The sequence below is a fragment of the Mobula hypostoma genome, chromosome 1, assembly GCF_963921235.1.
Source record: "Mobula hypostoma chromosome 1, sMobHyp1.1, whole genome shotgun sequence".
NCBI classification, from domain to species: Eukaryota; Metazoa; Chordata; class Chondrichthyes; order Myliobatiformes; family Myliobatidae; genus Mobula; species Mobula hypostoma.
Window position 1 is genome coordinate 107,810,206 of NC_086097.1, and position 22,990 is coordinate 107,833,195.

The 22,990-nt window shown below is 42.3% G+C and overlaps 1 protein-coding gene across 1 annotated transcript in view; it reads right to left on the reverse strand.

Moving 5' to 3' along the window:
* si:dkey-122a22.2 (uncharacterized) overlaps positions 1-22,990 on the reverse strand; it is a 213,117-nt gene that overhangs the window by 7,814 nt on the left and 182,313 nt on the right. Inside the window, exon 10 of the mRNA XM_063054664.1 lies at positions 5,862-5,958. Coding sequence (XP_062910734.1) covers positions 5,862-5,958 — 97 coding nt within the window. The remainder of the gene's footprint in view (positions 1-5,861; positions 5,959-22,990) is intronic.

The window sequence follows — 22,990 nt, forward strand, 5'->3', positions numbered from 1 at the left end:
ATGCTGGCGGAGAGTTTTATATGGGTTTTTAGCACTGGAAATAGTTACATTCGGACGCGTCTCATTAGTGTGGCAGCAGTATGGTCGCATTGTTTATTCCAGGGACCAGCTAATTGCGTTCATGCCGGCCTGTTTAGCGAGCAGAGCAGCAGACACCCCGGCTGAAATCTGGAGGAAAACACACAGAGGATGCAGAGGGGGATCAAAAAGGCGAGGGAAGAGGACCGGGTTGAGACAACAGCGGCTTACGGAGAAGAGAAGTCATAAGCCGTGTCTCCCCTCGCTCATTATGGGCAATGTGAGGTCGCTGGGTAATAAAATGGACGAGTTGACGGCGTTAGTCAGGAGTCAGAGAACATTTTGGGAGAGCAGTGTTATGTGTTTTACTGAAACGTGGCTGCACGAGGACATACCCGATCAAAACGTTTCCATAGACAGCTTCCAGACCGTTCAGGCTGACCGGAATTGCACTGAGAGCAGTAAGCGTAAAGGAGGCGGGCTTGCTGTTCTGGTAAACAACAGATGGTGCAATCCTGGTCATATTACGGTCAAGGACCGTGTTGTAGCCCGGATATTGAACTTTTTGCTGTTGGACTCCGCCCATATTATTTGCCAAGGGAAATCTCACATGCAATTGTGGTTCTTGTGTACATCCCTCCCTCTGCCAACCTGACGTCGGTGTGTAACATCATTTACTCCGTCATAGTCAGATTACAAACACAGCACCCGAGTGCCCTCATTACCATCTCGGGTGACTTTAACCATGTTACCATGGCTAGAACACTGCTCAACTCCACGCAGTATGTGAGCTGTACAACCAGAGGGGAGAGGACTCTGGATTTGATGTATGCTAACGTTAAGGATACATACAGCTCCTCTCCTCTCCCCCCACTGGGAAGATCAGATCACAACCTGGTGCATCTAAAACCCTGCTACGTGCCTCAGGTGAAGAGTAAACCTGCAACCTCGAGGACAGTGAGGAAATGGTCGGAGGAGGCTTATGAGGCGCTCCAGGGTTGTTTTGAGGTGACAGACTGGCAGGCACTCTGTGAGCCACATGGAGTGGATATTGATAGGCTCACAGACTTCTATGTGGACTGCAATGTTCCAACAAGAACTGTCCTTTGTTATTCAAATAACAAGCCACGGGTGACAAAGGACATTAAGGACATTCTGAACGCTAAAAAGAGGGTGTTTAGATATGGAAATAGGGAGGAGCTGAGGGCAATACAGAGGGACCTGAAAGCCAGGATCAGGGAGGCTGAAGACAGGTACAGGAGGAAGCTTGAGAGGAAACTCCAGCAGAACAACATGAGAGAGGTCTGGAGTGGGATGAGGACCATCACTGGGTTCCAGCAAACTAGCAACAGAGGAGCTGAAGGCAGTGTGGACAGGGCCAACGAACTTAACCTGTTCTTTAACAGATTTGACATTGTGGCCTCTGCCCATCCCCCACATGATTCATCTGTTGTCAGCCCCCAACCAACACATATTCCACTCTCCCCTCCTACCCCTCCTCACAGTCCCCCACCCTGCTCTCATGACTATACCCCTTCCCCACACAAATTCACCACAGTGGGCTTCACAGCTGAACAGGTGAGAAGACAGTTGAAACGTCTCAACCCAAGCAAGGCTGCAGGCCCGGATGGTGTCAGTACCAGGATGCTCAAAGCCTGTGCCCCTCAGCTATGTGGAGTACTTCACCATGTATTCAACCTGAGCCTGAGGCTCCGGAGGGTTCCTGTATTGTGGAAGACGTCCTGCCTCGTCCCTGTGCCGAAGACGCCGCGCCCCAGCGGCCTCAATGACTACAGACGGGTGGCATTGACCTCCCACATCATGAAGACCCTAGAGAGACTTGTTCTGGAGCTGCTCTGGCCTATGGTTAGGCCACACTTAGATCTCCTCCAGTTCGCGTACCAGCCCCGACTAGGAGTTGAGGATGCCATCGTCTACCTGCTGAACCGTGTCTACGCCCACCTGGACAAGCCAGCGAGCACATGAGGGTCATGATTTTTGACTTCTCCAATGCGTTCAACACCATTTGCCCTGCTCTGCTGGGGGAGAAGCTGACAGCGATGCAGGTGGATGCATTCCTGGTGTCATGGATTCTTGATTACCTGACTGGCAGACCACAGTACGTGTGCTTGCAACACAGTGTGTCCGACAGAGTGATCAGCAGCACTGGGGCTCCACAGGGAACTGTCTTGTCTCCCTTTCTCTTCACCATTTACACCTCGGACTTCAACTACTGCACAGAGTCTTGTCATCTTCAGAAGTTTTCTGATGACTCTGCCATAGTTGGATGCATCAGCAAGGGAGATGAGGCTGAGTACAGGGCTACGGTAGGAAACTTTGTCACATGGTGTGAGTAGAATTATCTGCAGCTTAATGTGAAAAAGACTAAGGAGCTGGTGGTGGACTTGAGGGGGCTAAGGCACCGGTGACCCGTTTCCATCCAGGGGGTCAGTGTGGACATGGTGGAGGATGACAAATACCTGGGGATATGAATTGACTATAAACTGGACTGGTCAAAGAACACTGAGGCTGTCTACAAGAAGGGTCAGAGCTGTCTCTATTTCCTGAGGAGACTGAGATCCTTTAACATCTGTCAGACGATGCTGAGGATGTTCTACGAGTCTGTGGTGGCCAGTGCTATCATGTTTGCTGTTGTGTGCTAGGGCAGAAGGCTGAGGGTAGCAGACACCAACAGAATCAACAAACTCATTCGTAAGGCCAGTGATGTTGTGGGGATGGAACTGGACTCTCTGATGGTGGTGTCTGAAAAGAGGATGCTGTCCAAGTTGCATGCCATCTTGGACAATGTCTCCTATCCACTACATAATGGACTGGTTGGGCACAGGAGTACATTCAGCCAGAGACTCATTCCACCGAGATGCAACACAGAACGTCATAGTAAGTCATTCCTGCCTGTGGCCATCAAACTTCACAACTCCTCCCTTGGAGGGTCAGATACCCTGAGCCAATAGGCTGGTCCTGGACTTATTTCCTGGCATAATTTACATATTAATATTTAATTATTTATGGCTTTATTACTATTTAATTATTTATGGTGCAATTGTAACGAAAACCAGTTTCCCTCGGGATCAATAAAGTATGACTATGACTATGACTATTCGTTTCCCTCCTGATGATTCTTTTAGTTGCTTTTTATAGGTTTTTAAAAACTTCCTCATCTTTTATCTTCCTGTGAATTTTTGTTTTGTTAGATGCCCTCTCTTTTGCTTTTACATTAGCTTTGACTTCCCTTGTTAGCCATGGTTGTACTGTTTTGACATTTGAGTATTTCTTCATTTTTGGAATACATCTCTCCTGCACCATCCTTATTTTCCCAGAAACTCCAGCCATTGCTGCTCTGCTGACACCCCTGCCAGCATCTCCTTCAAATTTACTTTGGTCAAATCCTCTCTCATACCACTGTAATTTCCTTTACTCCACTGAAATACTGCTATGTCAGACACCAGTTTCTCCCTATCAAGTTTCAAGTTCAACTCAATCATATTGTGATCACTGTCTCTTAAGGATTCTTTTACCTTAAGCTCCTTAATTACCTCTGGTTCATTACACAACACCCCTAAGTAGGCTTAACGCCAAACTGGTCTAAAAATCCATCATGTGATTAGTCATTAATTACACCTCAGTTGATTTATTATGTACATTTCTGGATAGAAAACCAATCAAAATGTTAAAAAAGCTGCAAATGTACTTTACTCTGATGTTGTTAAGTCTTCATTTTTGAGGGGTTAAGTCTGAATCCTTTGGAAGAGAGAAAATTTAAAAGCTGACTTAAATTAGGCATCAAAGATAATGAATACTAGTGATAGAAAGGATAGGGAAAAAGAAAATCCTCCACTCATTTTGTTAAAAACCACAGCTGATAAATTCAAAACCATTGCTGAAAGATCTTCACAGGAAATTATGAGTTCTTTTCAGTTCTGTTGTCAGTTTCTAAAATCTTTCCTGGAGAGATTCAAAAGTTGTCATCCTAATTTTAAAATGTTTGAAAACTGTGTCTGAAAACCAGTGTGAGATTTACTAAGTGTGTTTTTTCAAGGAACTTGTGCAGGAACAATAAGATGAGTGGCTGTAACTTTCTAATTTTCTTTCCTCTTCCTGCCGTGTCTGATATACGGTAGCCTCAAAAGAAAGACCTGTAGTCCAGAATGAACAGTTAGGCCTTCAAGGGAAAATGGCGAGTACAAGTACAAAATGCTCCCTGTAGGTGGTGCCCAGGGGTTCTAGAAGTTCTATTTAATTAAAGGGATGGTGTGGGGGATGAAGGGGATAGATTGCTCAACTATAATGTGAGTAGGTAGTGACCATTAGCATAAAATCCTGACAAAAGACTTATTCCAACCTGATTTAGCAGCTCCTTATACTGAGCAAAGAGCAAAAAGCATTGGATAGAATTGGGTACGAGGCAATCACCAATGGACACTTTGTCAGATCCATCTGTACACCTGCTCCTTAATGCAAATATCTCATCAGCCAATCATGTGGCAGCAACTCAATGCATAAAAGCATGATATCATGGCTAAGAGGTTCAGTTGTTGTTGAGGTCAAACATCAGAACAGGGAAGAAATGTGATGTAAGTGACTTTGACTGTGGAATGATTGTTGGCGCCAGACGGGGTGGTTTGAGTATCTCAGAAACTGTTGACCCCCTAGGATTTTCACGCACAACAGTCTCTTAGAGTTCACAGAGAATAGTGTGATTTTTTTTAAATCCAGTGAGCTCAGTTCTATGGGCAAAAATGCCTTGTTAACGTGAAGTCAGAGGAGAATTGCCAGACAGGTTCAAGCTGACAGGAAGATGACAGTAACTCAAATAAACACGCATTTCAACCATTGTGTGCAGAAAACCACCTCTGAATGTGCAACACATCAGAACTTGAAGCGGATGTGCTACAGCAGTAGAAGACTACACTCCTGTACTTAATAAAGTGGCCACTGAGTGTAACATCCATGCCAATGTCCAACCTTTATTCACTTTGGTCATCTTAAAGTCCTCAAGAAGATTCATCACTGAGATTAGTTGATGAGGTGTGCTGTAATTCAATGTACAGATCTTGATTACAACAACTTGCTGCTCAGCAATGTCTTGGACAGTTGCAAGCATGAAACTTGGGCCAATATCAACACTCAGCTGTTTGGTACAGTATATGGTTAAAATATTTAGCAATCACCTGCTTCTGTCCCCAAAACAATAGGCTCAATGTTATAAGTTTCAGATAAAATCTTGACTAAAACAACTATGTATTTGCAACTGCAAATATCTTGCTTCCCAGAAGTAGATGATGACACCATAAAGTTAATATATATTAGAAACCTGGTGCTTCCTCAGCATTTGTTATTTAAACTGCGTGATGGCTATCACATATCCATGATTAATACCCATTTTGTTAATTTTCATTAATATTCAAAACCAATTAGATAATTCAAAGATAATTATTCAAATAATTCAAAGTTTACTGTTGCATAACGCAGGTCGTCAAGCTTATTGTCATTTAACTATATACATGTATACCATTAAATGAGACAACATTTCTCCGGACCAGGGTGTAAAGCACACATGCAACACACAATAACTTAAGAATAATATCTACAAATGAATTATGCATAAAGTGCATAAACTAAATATTGTAGGGTACAGAACAATAAACCTACAGAATTTAGAAGGGCCATTTCATTCTTGAGAGCTAGGTGCCATACGCATCTTTAGGAGAGGACCTTACAATCCTGTGACTATTGCACATTACGTAGACATAGTTTCAAATGGATTTTCACATTCTCTGCAGGGCAATACTGTAAGTTCCCATTGATCCAGGTTCAGTACTTGCCTTGTTCAGAGAATCAGGAAGCAGTTCATCATAAAGTTCTCCTGTGATCATCGTTACAGAAGTTGCACTGGACAGAGGTTTAAACTGTGAAATGTCTCTGCAATAAAAGAGAAAAAATTTAAGATGCCAATAACTTACATGAGATTGCATGCATAATTTACCACAATACCATGACAACAAACACAAACAGAAATAACTTCAAAACCCTTTGCTTCCTCTCTCAAGTTACAAGTTTTACTGTAAATCACAAGTTACTTATAATTATTACATTCACTAGGCAGACCCAAAGTCTGGTTACTATATCTCCAAAGAGATTAATGCTTTGCTTGAGGTTATTTAGTTTGTGTTAAGAATTACAGCTGATCAGGATAATTTATCTTCAGTTTCACCCTACTGTATACTCCATTATAAAAGCTTTCATAAAAAGGATATCCATGTTAAAAATGCAAGGAAGTATGTTTTTATCAGTAAAATGAAATAAAAGAACCAAGGAGCTATTGGCTAAACCTTTCCGTTTGCTCAATATATGAATATACTTTGTGTTATTGCCATTTTGCTTTCTGGATCGACTGAACTGCATCAGTAGCTGAGGGCTTCATTCCATTGACCTGAGATCCTTGGCTGTGTTCTTTCATGGATTGCCTTTTATGTGGAGCACAACTCACACTGCTTCAGTGAGGGAATACAGTGTAGGACCAGGCACAGCACAAGCAGCTAACAGCACTCTCAGAAAACCTTTGATGCACATTAGGTATGATTAGTAAGTCTGTGGCAGCATGGAGATTGGTGGTGCTGTGGACACCAAAGTAGGTTGTCTAAGATTGCAGCTGAGTATGAATCAGAATAAAAATTGGACAGAATATTAATACGTAGAATTTCATCCTGACAAGTGCACGGCGATGCATGTCTAATAGGGGTGAGGCACATACAGAAAATGATAGGGTACAAAGAAATGAAGAACAGAAAGACCAAGGGGTGCAAGTCTATGGTTTCCTGAAAGTGGCAACACGGGCCTATGAGGTGAGCAATGCATTTTGCACGCTTGTCCTCTTAGGCTGGGTTATGGAATACACTGTTGGAGTTGAGACATTGTATTGCAACTTTACAAAGTTTGGAGTATTGTCTGAACAAGTCTGGTCACCACACTTTAGGAAGAATATGATTCCTTTGGAATGGGTAGAGAGGAAATCCACCAACATCTCAGCTAGACTGGATATCTTTAGTTATGTAGAGATTGGATAGAATGAGCTTGTTTCCCCAAGACCTGAAAGAAGTAAACTACATTACAAGAGGCAAAATCCTTTTCCCATGGTGGGAATATCAATAACAAGTGGTCATAGGTCTAAAGTGAGAGGAAGGAGACTTAGAGGATCTGAGTCATATTTTTTATTTTACACAGAGAATGCTCCCCAGGGACGGCCCCTGCATTCGAATGGTCTCTCTCTCCCTCGATGCAGTCTAAGGATGGTACCGAAGTTCTGAGTCAGCAGTTTATGGACTAGACTAACGAACATTGAGCAGCACTGAATATGGACTCTTTTGATTTTGTGTTTCATTTTCTGTGTTTTGACCCGTTCTTTCTTGTTGCTGTTTGCACGATTTGATTCTTTTGTGCGGGGGGGGGGGACGGTTGAGGGTTTTCCTTTCAAGGGCTCCATGCTTTTCTTTGTTTTGTGGCTCTCTGTGGAAAAGATGATTCTCAGGGTTGTAAACTGCATAGACACTTTGATAATAAATGTATTTGGAACCCCTTGAGTAGTTGATTTCTGAAACTCTGCCAGAGGTGGTGGTGGAATCAGATGCAACTGCAATGTTTCAGAGTCATTTAGATAGACTGTTAAATAGGCAAGGCATAGATGGACATGGTCCCCAATATGTTCAAATGGAAAGGTAGAAACGTCTGCGCAGATACGGTGGGCAAAGGGCCCCATTTCAGTGCTATACAACACTATCAATTGATAAGAATGGCAACAGCGACTCAAATCAAAGTATCAATGGTAGTCATGTGAAAACCATTTCCATATCACCAAGGAAGAGTATGTAAAATGCAGGATGATATGGTATAGAGATGGTGCCTGGGCTACACCAGGGACAGATTATATAACCACACTTTGTTATATATCATAGTAGGTAGTGGTTTGTTCATTGGATCTGCACTGGCTCTTTAAAAAAGCAACAATTTGCACTTTGACTTTACCCATCAATACTCTTTTGATAGGATTGGATCTGTATCTACTACCTTTCAGGTTCTGCATCGAAATCATATCTCCTCAATTCATAACCAGATCTCACTTCACTTCCCCTTTGTTTTTCTCTTTGTCAAATATCTTAATTCTCTGATGAACTACTTTTGAGAGGCAAATATTTGGTATGTGCCTCGTCGATTTGCAGTTGGAAGATGGCATTTTTATTTTATTGTCCCCATGGATTGACAGTGGATATGCAATGGCAAGCATTTAAGGATTGCATGGATGAACTACAACAATTGTTCATCCCAGTTTGGCAAAAGAATAAATCAAGGAAGGTAGTGCACCCGTGGCTGACAAGAGAAATTAGGGATAGTATCAATTCCAAAGAAGAAGCATACAAATTAGCCAGAAAAAGTGGCTCACCTGAGGACTGGGAGAAATTCAGAGTTCAGCAGAGGAGGACAAAGGGCTTAATTAGGAAGGGGAAAAAAGATTATGAGAGAAAACTGGCAGGGAACATAAAAACTGACTGTAAAAGCTTTTATGGATATGTAAAAAGGAAAAGACTGGTAAAGACAAATGTAGGTCCCCTACAGACAGAAACAGGTGAATTGATTATGGGGAGCAAGGACATGGCAGACCAATTGAACAATTACTTTGGTTCTGTCTTCACTAAGGAGGACATAAATAATCTTCCAGAAATAGTAGGGGACAGAGGGTCCAGTGAGATGGAGGAACTAAGCGAAATACATGTTAGTAGGGAAGTGGTGTTGGGTAAATTGAAGGGATTAAAGGCAGATAAATCCCCAGAGCCAGATGGTCTGCATCCCAGAGTGCTTAAGGAAGTAGCCCAAGAAATAGTGGATGCATTAGTGATAATTTTTCAAAACTCTTTAGATTCTGGACTAGTTCCTGAGGATTGGAGGGTGGCTAATGTAACCCCACTTTTTAAAAAAGGAGGGAGAGAGAAACCGGGGAATTATAGACCGGTTAGCCTAACGTCAGTGGTGGGGAAACTGCTGGAGTCAGTTATCAAAGATGTGATAACAGCACATTTGGAAAGCGGTGAAGTCAGCATGGATTTGTGAAAGGAAAATCATGTCTGACGAATCTCAGAATTTTTTGAGGATGTAACTAGTAGAGTGGATAGGGGAGAACCAGTGGATGTGGTATATTTGGATTTTCAAAAGGCTTTTGACAAGGTCCCACACAGGAGATTAGTGTGCAAACTTAAAGCACACGGTATTGGGGGTAAGGCATATGACAAGATAGGCAGAACTCAGCATGGATTCCTTAAATGAAAATCCTGCCTGACAAACCTATTACAATTTTTTGAGGAAATTACCAGTAGGCTAGACAAGGGAGATGCGGTGGATGTTGTATATTTGGATTTTCAGAAGGCCTTTGACAAGGTGCCACACATGAGGCTACTTAACAAGATAAGAGCCCATGGAATTACAGGAAAGTTACATACGTGGATAGAGCGTTGGCTGATTGGCAGGAAACAGAGAGTGGGAATAAAGGGATCCTATTCTGGTTGGCTGCCGGTTACCAGTGGTGTTCCACAGGGATCAGTGTTGGGGCCGCTTCTTTTTACATTGTACATCAACGATTTGGATTATGGAATAGATGGCTTTGTGGCTAAGTTTGCTGACGATACGAAGATAGGTGGAGGGGCCGGTAGTGCTGAGGAAACGGAGAGTCTGCAGAGAGACTTGGATAGATTGGAAGAATGGGCAGAGAAGTGGCAAATGAAGTACAATGTTGGAAAGTGTATGGTTATGCACTTTGGCAGAAAAAATAAACGGGCAGACTATTATTTAAATGGGGAAAGAATTCAGCGTTCTGAGATGCAACGGGACTTGGGAGTCTTCGTACAGGATACCCTTAAAGTTAACCTCCAGGTTGAGTTAGTAGTGAAGGAGGTGAATGCAATGTTGGCATTCATTTCTAGAGGAATAGAGTATAGGAGCAGGGATGTGATGTTGAGGCTCTATAAGGCGCTGGTGAGACCTCACTTGGAGTACTGTGGGCAGTTTTGGTCTCCTTATTTAAGAAAGGATGTGCTGACATTGGAGAGGGTACAGAGAAGATTCACTAGAATGATTCCGGGAATGAGAGGGTTAACATATGAGGAACGTTTGTCCGCTCTTGGACTGTATTCCTTGGAGTTTAGAAGAATGAGGGGAGACCTCATAGAAACATTTCGAATGTTAAAAGGCATGGACAGAGTGGATGTGGCAAAGTTGTTTCCCATGATGGGGGAGTCTACTACGAGAGGGCATGACTTAAGGATTGAGGGGTGCCCTTTCAGAACAGAAATGCGAAGAAAGTTTTTTAGTCAGAGTGTGGTGAATCTATGGAATTTGTTGCCACGGGCAGCAGTGGAGGCCAAGTCATTGGGTGTATTTAAGGTAGAGATTGATAGGTATCTGAGTAGCCAGGGCATCAAAGGTTATGGTGAGAAGGCGGGGGAGTGGGACTAAATAGAATGGATCAGCTCATGATAAAATGGCAGAGCAGACTCGATGGGCCGAATGGCCTACTTCTGCTCCTTTGTCTTATGTGGATGGAGAATTGGTTAGCAGACAGGAAGCAAAGAGTGGGAATAAACGGGACCTTTTCAGAATGGCAGGCGGTGACTAGTGGGGTACCGCAAGGCTCAGTGCTGGGACCCCAGTTGTTTACAATATATATTAATGACTTGGATGAGGGAATTAAATGCAGCATCTCCAAGTTTGCGGATGACACGAAGCTGGGCGGCAGTGTTAACTGTGAGGAGGATGCTAAGAGGATGCAGGGTGACTTGGATAGGTTGGGTGAGTGGGCAAATTCATGGCAGATGCAATTTAATGTGGATAAATGTGAAGTTATCTACTTTGGTGGCAAAAATAGGAAAACAGATTATTATCTGAATGGTGGCCGATTAGGTGCAACGAGACCTGGGTGTCATTATACACCAGTCATTGAAAGTGGGCATGCAGGTACAGCAGGCGGTGAAAAAGGCGAATGGTATGCTGGCATTTATAGCGAGAGGATTCGAGTACAGGAGCAGGGAGGTACTACTGCAGTTGTACAAGGCCTTGGTGAGACCACACCTGGAGTATTGTGTGCAGTTTTGGTCCCCTAATCTGAGGAAAGACATCCTTGCCATAGAGGGAGTACAAAGAAGGTTCACCAGATTGATTCCTGGGATGGCAGGACTTTCATATGAAGAAAGACTGGATGAACTGGGCTTGTACTCGTTGGAATTTAGAAGATTGAGGGGGGATCTGATTGAAACGTATAAAATCCTAAAGGGATTGGACAGGCTAGATGCAGGAAGATTGTTCCCGATGTTGGGGAAGTCCAGAACGAGGGGCCACAGTTTGAGGATAGAGGGGAAGCCTTTTAGGACCGAGATTAGGAAAAACTTCTTCACACAGAGAGTGGTGAATCTGTGGAATTCTCTGCCACAGGAAACAGTTGAGGCCAGTTCATTGGCTATATTTAAGAGGGAGTTAGATATGGCCCTTGTGGCTACGGGGGTCAGGGGGTATGGAGGGAAGGCTGGGGTGGGGTTCTGAGTTGGATGATCAGCCATGATCATAATAAATGGCGGTGCAGGCTCGAAGGGCCGAATGACCTACTCCTGCACCTATTTTCTATGTTTCTATGTTTTTATGTGTGTGGTATAATAAATGCAGTTTCTAACTTTCTGCATGCCATACGTATTGGTTGCTCAGTTCTGATCCAGATGGTCCCATGAAGTGTCAGGAGGGGTGGCAGTGCAATCACTTGAGTCGAGTACGATGCTCTTGTCTATTGGTGGGTCCTCAGGTGGCTGTACAGGCCATTCATTGACTTTGTTTAACGTGGGGAGGCTGATACCTTGACAGATCATGGTCAGGGTCTAGTGGGGCTCCTTCACTGCCGTTGTGATGTGTCATTCTCTTCCACCGTTGAGAAGCACATAATGAATGAATATAAACTACTGAATGTCATCTTCACCTGTACTGAACCAGCAGAATTTTTGGGAAGTTTCAAAATTCCAGTCATGCTGAGTGTAACCAAATTTACTTTCTGTGGCCTGCACAGGAAATTACCACTACATTAAATGCAGGAGAAATAAGGTATAAAAATGTAAGAGAGGAGAGCTCATATGAATCAGAAGCAGGAAAGGCCATTATGTCCTCAAGCACTGCTGCCATTCATTAAGATCATGACTAATCTGACTGTAATCTCAACTCCAAATTCTTGCCGTCCCATAATCTTTCACCCCCTTGCTAACTGAAACTCAACCTCTGCCTTAAAAGCTATTCTGAAAGTCTGTTAGCACACCCCCTTCCCTACTTTGAGGAAAAGTTCAAAAAATTCACACCTGTCAAAAAGTGTTTTATCACATTTTTTAAAAATATGCAGTCCAAGACAGTGACCATGGTTCTAGATCGTCTCACAAGAGGAAATATCCTCCCCATATCCATCCTGTCAAGATCCCACAAGGTATCATTTGCTTCAGTCAAGTCTCCTCTCATGCCTCTAAGCTATAGCAGGTAGAAGCCAAGTTTCTCAAACCCTTTCCTCATTAAAAAATACTGCCTAATAATTAGCCGAATTAATCTTCTCTGAACCACATTCAGTATTTTACAGTATGTCTTTCATTAAATAAGGAGCAGACCTATATACTGTGCTCCAGATGTGATTTCATTGATGCCCTATGTAAATGAAGCATAACTTCCCTGCTTATATATAAATTTCCATTCTAATTACATTCCACTGGAAGGATAAATCATACAGCATCTGAGTCTTCCCAGACCAACATCTCCAGCACTGACAAGCTAATTAAATTCAGCTGCCTCCACACTGCTTGCACAATCAACACCAACTCCCAAATCAGACACTCTACCTCAAACTGTCACAGGAAGAGACAGAGGGAAGAAATACAACTCATTGAAAGATCGAGTATTGACTGTGAGAATCACTGGCCCACAACCAACTCCATAAGGCAGAGGAGGAAGGTTCAGTTGAGAACATGAAGTTGCTGTATGAAGCCCTATATGAACGGTTGAAGGAGTGTACTTCCTCACAAAGTACCCATCTATCCATTTACCCACCCCGACACCCATTTCCTGCTCCACTGCGAAAGTATCTGTGCTTCCCTCACTAGCTTCATCAATCACCTCAGGATGCATACAAGGTAGCGTAGTGGTTAGCGCATCACTTTATAGCACCAGTGATCAGCGATTGAGGTTCAATTCCCGAGCTTGTACATTCTCCCCATGACCTTGTGGGTTTCCTTCATGTGCTTCAGTTTGCTCCCACATTCCAAAGACGTGTTGTTAGGGTTAGAAAGCCGTGGGTATGCTGCGCTGGTGCTGGAAGCATGCTAACACTTACGGGCTTCCCTCGACACATCATTGGACTGTATTGGTTGGTGGCGCTAACGATGCGTTTCACTGTATGTTTTGGTGTCTAAGCTAAATACCTCACTTTTTTAATATACAGTATTTCTGTTTTTGCACATCTTTTAAAATCTATTCAATATATGTAATTGATTTACTTGTTTGTTATTGTTCTATTTTTATTTATTATTATATTTACTCTCTCTGCTAGATTATGTATTGCATTGAACTGCTGCTGCTAAGTTAACAAATTTCATGTCACATGCCGGTGATAATAAACCTGATTCTGATTCTAATCTGTTTAGAAACGTCCTCAATCCCAATGAACAGCCTCAGAAGAAAAGCAGTAAAATCCTGTGAGTTTTCCTAATTACATACTTCCATGTTGTCAATCATATACTTGGGCACTGAGGTTACTTTGCATCTGAGATCTCTGCGATCACTCACCATCTGGACATACTTTTGTTATTTTTCTTGCCAAAATTAACACTTCCACATCATCCTACATTTTTCCCTCAACAGATTCTGTTCAGCAGTTTGTCTGTTCCAGCATCTGCAGTCTCGTGTTTCCTTCCTACACAATGCTTCATTTGCTATTTTTGTACACTCTATCTACTTATATATCTTTGTAGCCTTCTCACATCTTAGAACACAGAACATACAAAAGTACAGCACAGTACAGGCCGTTCGGCCCACAATGTTGTGCCGACCCTCAAACCCTGCCTCCCATATAAGCCCCCACCTTAGATTCCTCCATATACCTGTCTAATAGTCTCTTAAACTTCACTAGTGTATCTGCCTCCACCACTGACTCAGGCAGTGCATTCCACGCACCAACCACTCTCTGAGTAAAAAACCTTCCTCTAATATCCCCCTTGAACTTCCCACCCCTTACCTTAAAGCCATGTCCTCTTGTATTGAGCAGTGGTGCCCTGGGGAAGAGGTGCTGGCTATCCACTCTATCTATTCCTCTTATTATCTTGTACACCTCTATCATGTCTCCTCTCATCCTCCTTCTCTCCAAAGAGTAAAGCCCTACCTCCCTTAATCTCTGATCATAATGCATACTTTCTAAACCAGGCAGCATCCTGGTAAATCTCCTCTGTACCCTTTCCAATGCTTCCACATCCTTCCTATAGTGAGGTGACCAGAACTGGACACAATACTCCAAGTGTGGCCTAACCAGAGTTTTATAGAGCTGCATCATTACATCGCGACTCTTAAACTCTATCCCTCGACTTATGAAAGCTAACACTCCATAAGCTTTCTTAACTACCCTATCCACCTGTGAGGCAACTTTCAGGGATCTGTGGACATGTGCCCCGAGATCCCTCTGCTCCTCCACACTACCAAGTATCCTGCCATTTACTTTGTACTCTGCCTTGGAGTTTGTCCTTCCAAAGTGTACAACCTCACACTTCTCCGGGTTGAATTCCATCTGCCACTTCTCAGCCCACTTCTGCATCCTATCAATGTCTCTCTGCAATCTTTGACAATCCTCTACACTATCTACAACATTACCAACCTTTGTGTCGTCTGCAAACTTGCCAACACACCCTTCTACCCCCACATCCAGGTCGTTAATAAAAATCACGAAAAGTAAAGGTCCCAGAACCAATCCTTGTGGGACACCACTAGTCACAATCCTCCAATCTGAATGTACTCCCTCCACTACCACCCTCTGCCTTCTGCAGGCAAGCCAATTCTGAATCCACCTGGCCAAACTTCCCTGGATCCCATGCCTTCTAACTTTCTGAATAAGCCTACCGTGTGGAACCTTGTCAAATGCCTTACTAAAATCCATGTAGATCACATCCACTGCACTACCCTCACCTATATGCCTGGTCACCTCCTCAAAGAACTCTATCAGGCTTGTTAGACACGATCTGCCCTTCGCAAAGCCATGCTGACTGTCCCTGATCAGACCATGATTCTCTAAATGCCTATAGATCCTATCTCTAAGAATCTTTTCCAACAGCTTTCCCACCACAGACGTAAGGCTCACTGGTCTATAATTACCCGGACTATCCCTACTACCTTTTTTGAACACGGGAACAACATTCGCCTCCAATCCTCCGGTACCATTCCCGTGGACAACGAGGACATAAAGATCCTAGCCAGAGGCTCAGCAATCTCTTCTCTCGCCTCATGGAGCAGCCTGGGGAATATTCTGTCAGGCCCCGGGGACTTACCTGTCCTAATGTATTTTAACAACTCCAACACCTCCTCTCCCTTAATATCAGCATGCTCCAGAACATCAACCTCACTCATATTGTCCTCACCATCATCAAGTTCCCTCTCATTGGTGAATACCGAAGAGAAGTATTCATTGAGGACCTCGCTCACTTCCACAGCCTCCAGGCACATCTTCCCACCTTTATCTCTAATCGGTCCTACCTTCACTCCTGTCATCCTTTTTTTCTTCACATAATTGAAGAATGCCTTGGGGTTTTCCTTTACCCTACTCGCCAAGGCCTTCTCATACCACCTTCTTGCTCTCCTCAGCCCCTTCTTAAGCTCCTTTCTTGCTTCCCTATATTCCTCAATAGACCCAGCTGATCCTTGCTTCGTAAACCTCATGTATGCTCCCTTCTTCCTCCTGACTAGATTTTCCATCTCACTTGTTCCTTCACCCTACCATTCTTTATCTTCCTCACCGGGACAAATTTATCCCTTACATTCCGCAAGAGATCTCTAAACATCGACCACATGTCCAGAGTACATTTCCGTGCAAAAACATCATCCCAATTCACACCCGCAAATTCTAGCCTTATAGCCTCATAATTTGCCTTTCCCCAATTAAAGATTTTCCTGTCCTCTTTGATTCTATCCTTTTCCATGATAATGCTAAAGGCCAGGGAGCGGTGGGCACTGTCCCCCAGATGCTCACCCACTGAGAGATCTGTGACCTGACCCGGTTCATTTCCTAGTACTAGATCTAGTATGGCATTCCCCCTGGTCGGCCTGTCCACATACTGTGACAGGAATCCCTCCTGGACACACTTAACAAACTCTGCTCCATCTAAACCCTTGGAACTAATCAGGTGCCAATCAATATTAGGTGCAAATCAATATCTTCTTTATAACTTGCTTTCCTACTTAAACTTTGCATCATCAGAAATTTTAGCACCATACCTTCAACTCCGTGTAAGGCATGAAAATGCCCGACGCAGGTCTCTCATGGTCTGAGTGGACGTTCCCCTCCCTGTCCCCTTCAACGCCCTTCATTCATATGAAGTGTAACAGCACGAGGCAGCTCCAGCACAGAATGCTCTAGAATACCACATATTTTGAATAAATCTCTGCTTTATGTTGGACAACCAATCCTCCATTTCCATCACTATATGATCTCCTAAACCATAAGGGTCTACATTCTGTAATAACCTTTAAGGTGGCACTTTATTAAATGTCTTATGAAAATCCAAGTGTTCAACATGTACCAGTTTCCCTCAACCACAGCACAAATTACTTCAATAAATTGATTGGAAACAATTTCCCTTTCAAAAAACCATCTTAATTTTGGCTGATTACTTGGAACTTTTTTCAGTGACACCTTTAACAGTAACTTCTCAAATTTTCCAAAAGACAGTTTTAAACTTATCATTCTTCCTTTTGAATGTAGAATTAACATTCACAATCTTCCAATCTGATTAACCTTCCGTATCTATGGTAAATTTTAGAAAATTAAAACATCTCGAAAACATGGACGTGAGAAATTCTGCAGATACTGGAAATCCAAAGCAACACACACAAAATGCTAGAGGAGCTCAGCAAGTCAGGCAGCATCTATGGAAATGAACAGATAGTTGATGTTTCAGCCAAGGACTGGACTGCAAAATCCATTTCTTTTCAAACCGTCGGAAGAACCCAGAGAACTGTTAGGTACAGTACTACTCCTCAACCGATTTTAGTTTTTCCAAGTTTCATCCTCGCTTCCAATTCCTGATTCATAGCTATTTGTGAAATGGTAAATGTATTTTCTATTAAAAAGACCGATGAAAAAGTTAATTCACTTGCTTATTTTCTAATACAAGTTTCCCCCGCCATCCGAAGGTAGAGCGTTCCTATGAAACGGTTCGTAAGCTGAAATGTCGTAAAGCAAAGAAGCAATTACCATTTATTTATATGGGAAAATTTTGTGAGCATTCGCAGACCCAAAAATAACCTACCAAATCATGCCAAATAACACATAAAACCTAAAATAACAGTAACATATAGTAAAAGCAGGAATGATATGATAAATACACAGCCTATATAAAGTAGAAATATTTTTCCACAATCATTGCCGGCACAGATCTCTGTAGCGAAAATCTCACGCAAGCGCCGTCGGCAGAAAATCTCACACAAGCGCTGTTGGCAAAAACATGGCGCAAGCGCTCTCCAGTAACCTTTAAACTATGACGCTGCCAAATCATACCAAATAACACATAAAAATACACAGCCGATATAAAGTAGAAATAATGTATGTACAGTGTAGTATCACTTACCGGAATTGGTTCAGCACCGAGCACACTGATGATGGTGTGTTAGGCTGAGTCGGAGTTTCGGTGGTGCAGTGGCCCCCACCCTCCGGGCCACTAACTGATACATTGCCGCGAAGCACGCAGGGGTCCAGCGGTAGCCGGGACGCACCCAGCACATCTTTAAGAAAAAAGCCAAAATAAACATGCTAATTAATTACGTGCTGCCCGACACATAATTGTCGGCACAGATCAGTGCCGATTGCCAATTGCATCGCCTCTGATCTGGGCCGACAATTATGTGTTGGGCGGCACCTAATTAATTAGCATGTTTATTTCAGTTTTTTTCTTAAAGATGTGCTGTGTGCCTCCCGGCTACCGCTGCGTTCTCCGCGAATCGGTACAGTATCTGTCTGAGGCCCAGGTGTTGGGGTGGTAGGACACAGGGGTGTCATCTCATCGTCGATCAGGGCAGGCAGCTCATCTTCTCCTATGACTGCCCGCCTCGATGTCGAAAGTCGAGGTTCGTCATCTGCTGTGGCTGATGTGGAAGGCTTGCTTGACTGCTGAGCCTCGCGCATTTTTCTATCACACAGTTCTTTGTAAGGACTCAAAGAATCTTGCAAATATCCCCTAAACCTACGTACCCTTTCAAAATTAAAGGCGTATGTTATCATTACTCATTCGGTTTCGGTTGTTATCCTTTCCTCTTCCAATTGCATCAGCTCTTCATCTATCAGTTCTTGTTCATGGGATGCCAAAACCTCTTCAACATCATCTTTGTCAGCTTCCACAAGCCAAATTCATTTTGTCCTTGCTTCGTTCACCACGATCAAAACACTTAATTATGTCTAGTTTTACGCCAAGTGTAACACCCTTACGAGCTCTTTCAGGCTTTTCCGACACCATAGAACTCATCTTGCAAACGACTGCTCACAGGTTCGTGTTAAAGCAATGCTGGCGAGAATGCCGTTCCGAATCCGGGGAGAGCGGCTGCTCGGGGCGCGCGCTGCTTTTTATCACGCGCTGAATTTTTTTCATAACAGTGAAAACACCTTCTGAAAGCGAAAACTGGGTACTAATGTAGGTCTTTCGTAACAGTGAGGTTTTGTAAAGCGAACATTGGAAAAGCGGGGGACACCTGTATTCATCCCCCCAGAATCACTTCTTATAGGACCAACTTCATTAATCTCCACCCCCCCCAATAATATTGACATAATGTGTACTTTACCTTCTTTATTAATCTTTCAGTCATTGTTTTTTAATGTTTTGTCTGGTCTTTTAATCTGCCACTAACGGTACTATAGGCGTCTTTAACTTTGGAACTATATTTATCTTCTGTAATTAACCAAAGATGGAGGATCCTCTACCAGGAATTTAGGACATATTCCCTTCAATGTCTGTTCCTTCATTTTGATTGACCAATCCCCTAACCTTATCTGTCAGTCCACTTCAATGCCCTCATAATTGCTCTTATTTAAGTTGAACATGCTGGCATTGCACCCCTCTTTTCAATCAAACTAACTGTAATATTCAATTATATCAGGACTACAGCTACATTCTATCTTGTTTCTCACCTCCATTAACAACAGGCATAGCTTGTTCTCCAACTGGCTCCAGAAAATGCTGTTCCAAGAAACTATCATGAAGACACTTCATGAACTTGTCAAAAGGCTACCTCTGCCAGACCATACATAGATTACAATCCCTCATTATTACAAATGTAGCTTTCTGACATTTATGTTCTCTCTCTCGCTCTCTCGTCCCATGTGGTTACTGTTAGGGAGCTTGTACACCGGTGTTCTAGATGGTGTTTCATCTCACTGCAAGTTTTACATCCTAGTATTTTGAAGTTAGGTCATTTTTCTCAAACAAACCCACTGACAATTTTCTACCTTTTCCAACTTCCTGTCCTTAAATGTCATGTACTCTTCAATATTCCATTCATGGTCTAGGCTGCCTTACAGCCATGCTTCTGTAGTGGCTATCAAATCATACTTATTCAAGTCCATGAGTTTTGTTTTGAAATTAAGGTGCATTCAATGCAGACTGTTTTTAGCTTCTGTCCTTTCCCTATTTTTGTAATCTCTAGCCTTACCTGCTGATTTACTGTTAGATTCAAAATTCTCTATCCCTTTCTGCTGATCTGATTTTATTAAAGAAGTATGAAGCAAGAATTATAAAATCTTCAAAGATGGTTGAGTTCTACAATGTTTCTTCACAGTCTGACAGCAAATCCAGCCAGTTGCAGTTCAATGGTTCAAAAGATGATGTTAAAAGATATGATTGGAATTTTAAGTTCATTTATTGAATTTTACTTTTTTTTAAATTTAATATTGTAGAAGCATCATTCCTCGCTATTAGCCTCCAAACTCGGTGTATTAGGGCCAACAGAAAGGACTGATTTTCTCCTACAAAGTAGAAACATATTACTGAAGGCAGAGGTTGCTTGCTATAATCATTATCACCTTCACCTTCATCTGCAAAATACAATTGTTGTGTGCTACCAGCTCCACTTAAAGCTCTCTCGTACTGTTGACAGCTAGTTAGTAGATTTTAAATGGAGATGTGCTTTCTAGCTGAAGTATATGAAGTCAGATGTTCTACAGGTAAGCCAGCATGGGGAGAGAGCAAAGTATGGTGCAGATGGGAAAGCCCTTGCCCCAAGGCTTTCAACACTCTACTCAAGTCCCTGGTGGGCAGTAACAGATATGTTGGCTCTTCAAGACAAGATAATTTCAAGATACACACTCAGAAGGCAAACAGAGTAGGTAGTCATGAAGATTCATGTTAGCCATGTAGCCAAGAAGGAGAAAAAAAATAATTCGTCTTCCAATTCATTGCTCAACACACAATCTGTGCACATGGCCAAATGTTCAATCACAATGGCCACATCACCCTCATATTTTACATTACACTTACTGTCAAGAGTTTTCTTGGTCTTGATGGACAAGTTGATACATAAAAGGAGGGATCAGCTCCTATCCTAAGCCCAGAGAGGGGATACAGTTAAACATTACTTGCTGAGAAATAATTCAGGGTGACATGGTAGCGTAACAATTAGCGTAACGTCATTACAGCGCTGATGACCTGGGTTCAATTCAATGCTATCTGTAAGGAATTTGTCTATTCTCTCTATGCCACTCAGTTAGCCACTCCCACATGGGAGGAGTTCACATACTGTACAAGCAGGGTTATCAATAAAGTTCAGTTGAGTATCCTGAAAAAAAGGAATTGGAGAAAGAGAAAGAGAGGGAGAGAGAGAAAGTGGGGGAGAGAGAGAGTGTGTTAAAAACAAAGAGAAAGACAGCTATAATATTGGCAATTCTTTTTTATATTTATGTAAGGAGCATAATTTATGTGCTATCGTTAAAGTGAATGGAATTGCACAATATCAGTAACTATAATTTCAATGCAGCTCTATAGACAAGAAGTATGTGCCTAGCTTTTATTTTTTTCAGGAAGGGAGATGTAGTGGCAGTTAATAGTGGTTTTCCTATGTCAGTCAGTTAGCCACTCCCACATGGGAGAAGTCACATACTGTTCAAGCAGGATTGTCAATAAAGTTGAGTTGACTATACTGCATGCTGGCATCCTGGTGTGCTCTGCACTATCCCTCAATAACGAACACAATAGTAACTGTGTGGGTTAACTCTGGATGCTCTGGTTTCTTCCAACTTTCCAAAGACACATGGGTTTGTAGGTTTATTGGTTGCACAGGTGTAATTGGGCAGCATGGGCTCATTGGAAGGGCTTACAACGCTGAATCTCTAAATAAGAAATAAATGAAACCATATTCTCATTATCCTCATACATAATCTTCTTTTGCACAACCAACCTCTCCCATTAAGCTCACTCAAGAGCCAAAAGTTGGAGCACTTAACAACATTGCCTAGATTTCATTTAAAATGTATTGACTGAAACTTGGCAAGCAAATGCAATGAATGTCACTTGATTTTATGCTCATGGCCATATTGACATAAAGTGGATTATATTGGAGGTTAAAGGAAAGCATTATATCTGTCAGAATAAAAGTTGCAAAATGTAAACTCTTTTTTAATACATAAAGAGAGATAATCATCTGGACATATAAAGTTCTCCAGCAGTTCAAAATATTTTAGTCTGCACTGGGACCAGAATGGCTTGTAAAACTAAATGATCTCACTAAACACAGAAGCTCCAAGAGCACCCGAGCATTGGTTGAAATAGGATAAGTCAAGCTAGAAGTTACATTTCAAACCCAAGACAACCGGTGAGTGACAGAGTCCAATATCAGCAAGCACTGGAAACACAGCTTGAGGAGAAACTCATGATAATATGAGCATAATTATGCAAGCAAAACAGAACATTTTATCAGAATGCTAAATAAATTTTGATTTGCATCACTCTTTAATAAAATGTTTGAAAGTCTAAGAATAAAAACAGTACTAGAAGTCCAGATATGGACCTAGGCAAAACATTAACCCCTTTCAACACATTGGGACAGCATAAAAAGTTAATTTACCCTTTTAGAAAAATCTAATCCAGTTAATTACATTTCTTATCAACACTTGGCTTGTCTGAACTTGGCTGATGGTGCATACCCAGTAGTTTAGCATATCTGCAATTTTTTGCGCATCATTCTGGAGAAGAAGCATTTAAATGTAGCAACTTCAAATCTCATCCTGAATTTTAATTTTGACACATTTTATTAAACTGAACAAAGTCAAAACTGTGCCTCAGTGTGTAGTCTCCAAAAATAATCAACACACTTTGCATAGTAAAAGCAGGTGCATAATACTCAATTTTTCATCTGTTTTACTGCCGGCCTTCATGCCAGCTGACAAGATTCTGATGGCAGGGTGGAGAGGTGGGGGTGGGGGTGGGGGTGGGAGGTGGGAGGTGGGAGGTGGAACAATAATTAGTGTATGTTACAGCAGAAAGATTTAAACATATATAGGGATGTTGAAAACTACGGCTTTTTAAGATAATACTTCTTATAAGATTTGTACTTTTTAAGAAACAATTGTATTTTTCACACTTGGTGGCAGAAAGCAGTGTAGCAGCTAAACTAAGTTTATCACCTTTCTCATTTTTTATTAGCTAAGTAATCGCACATT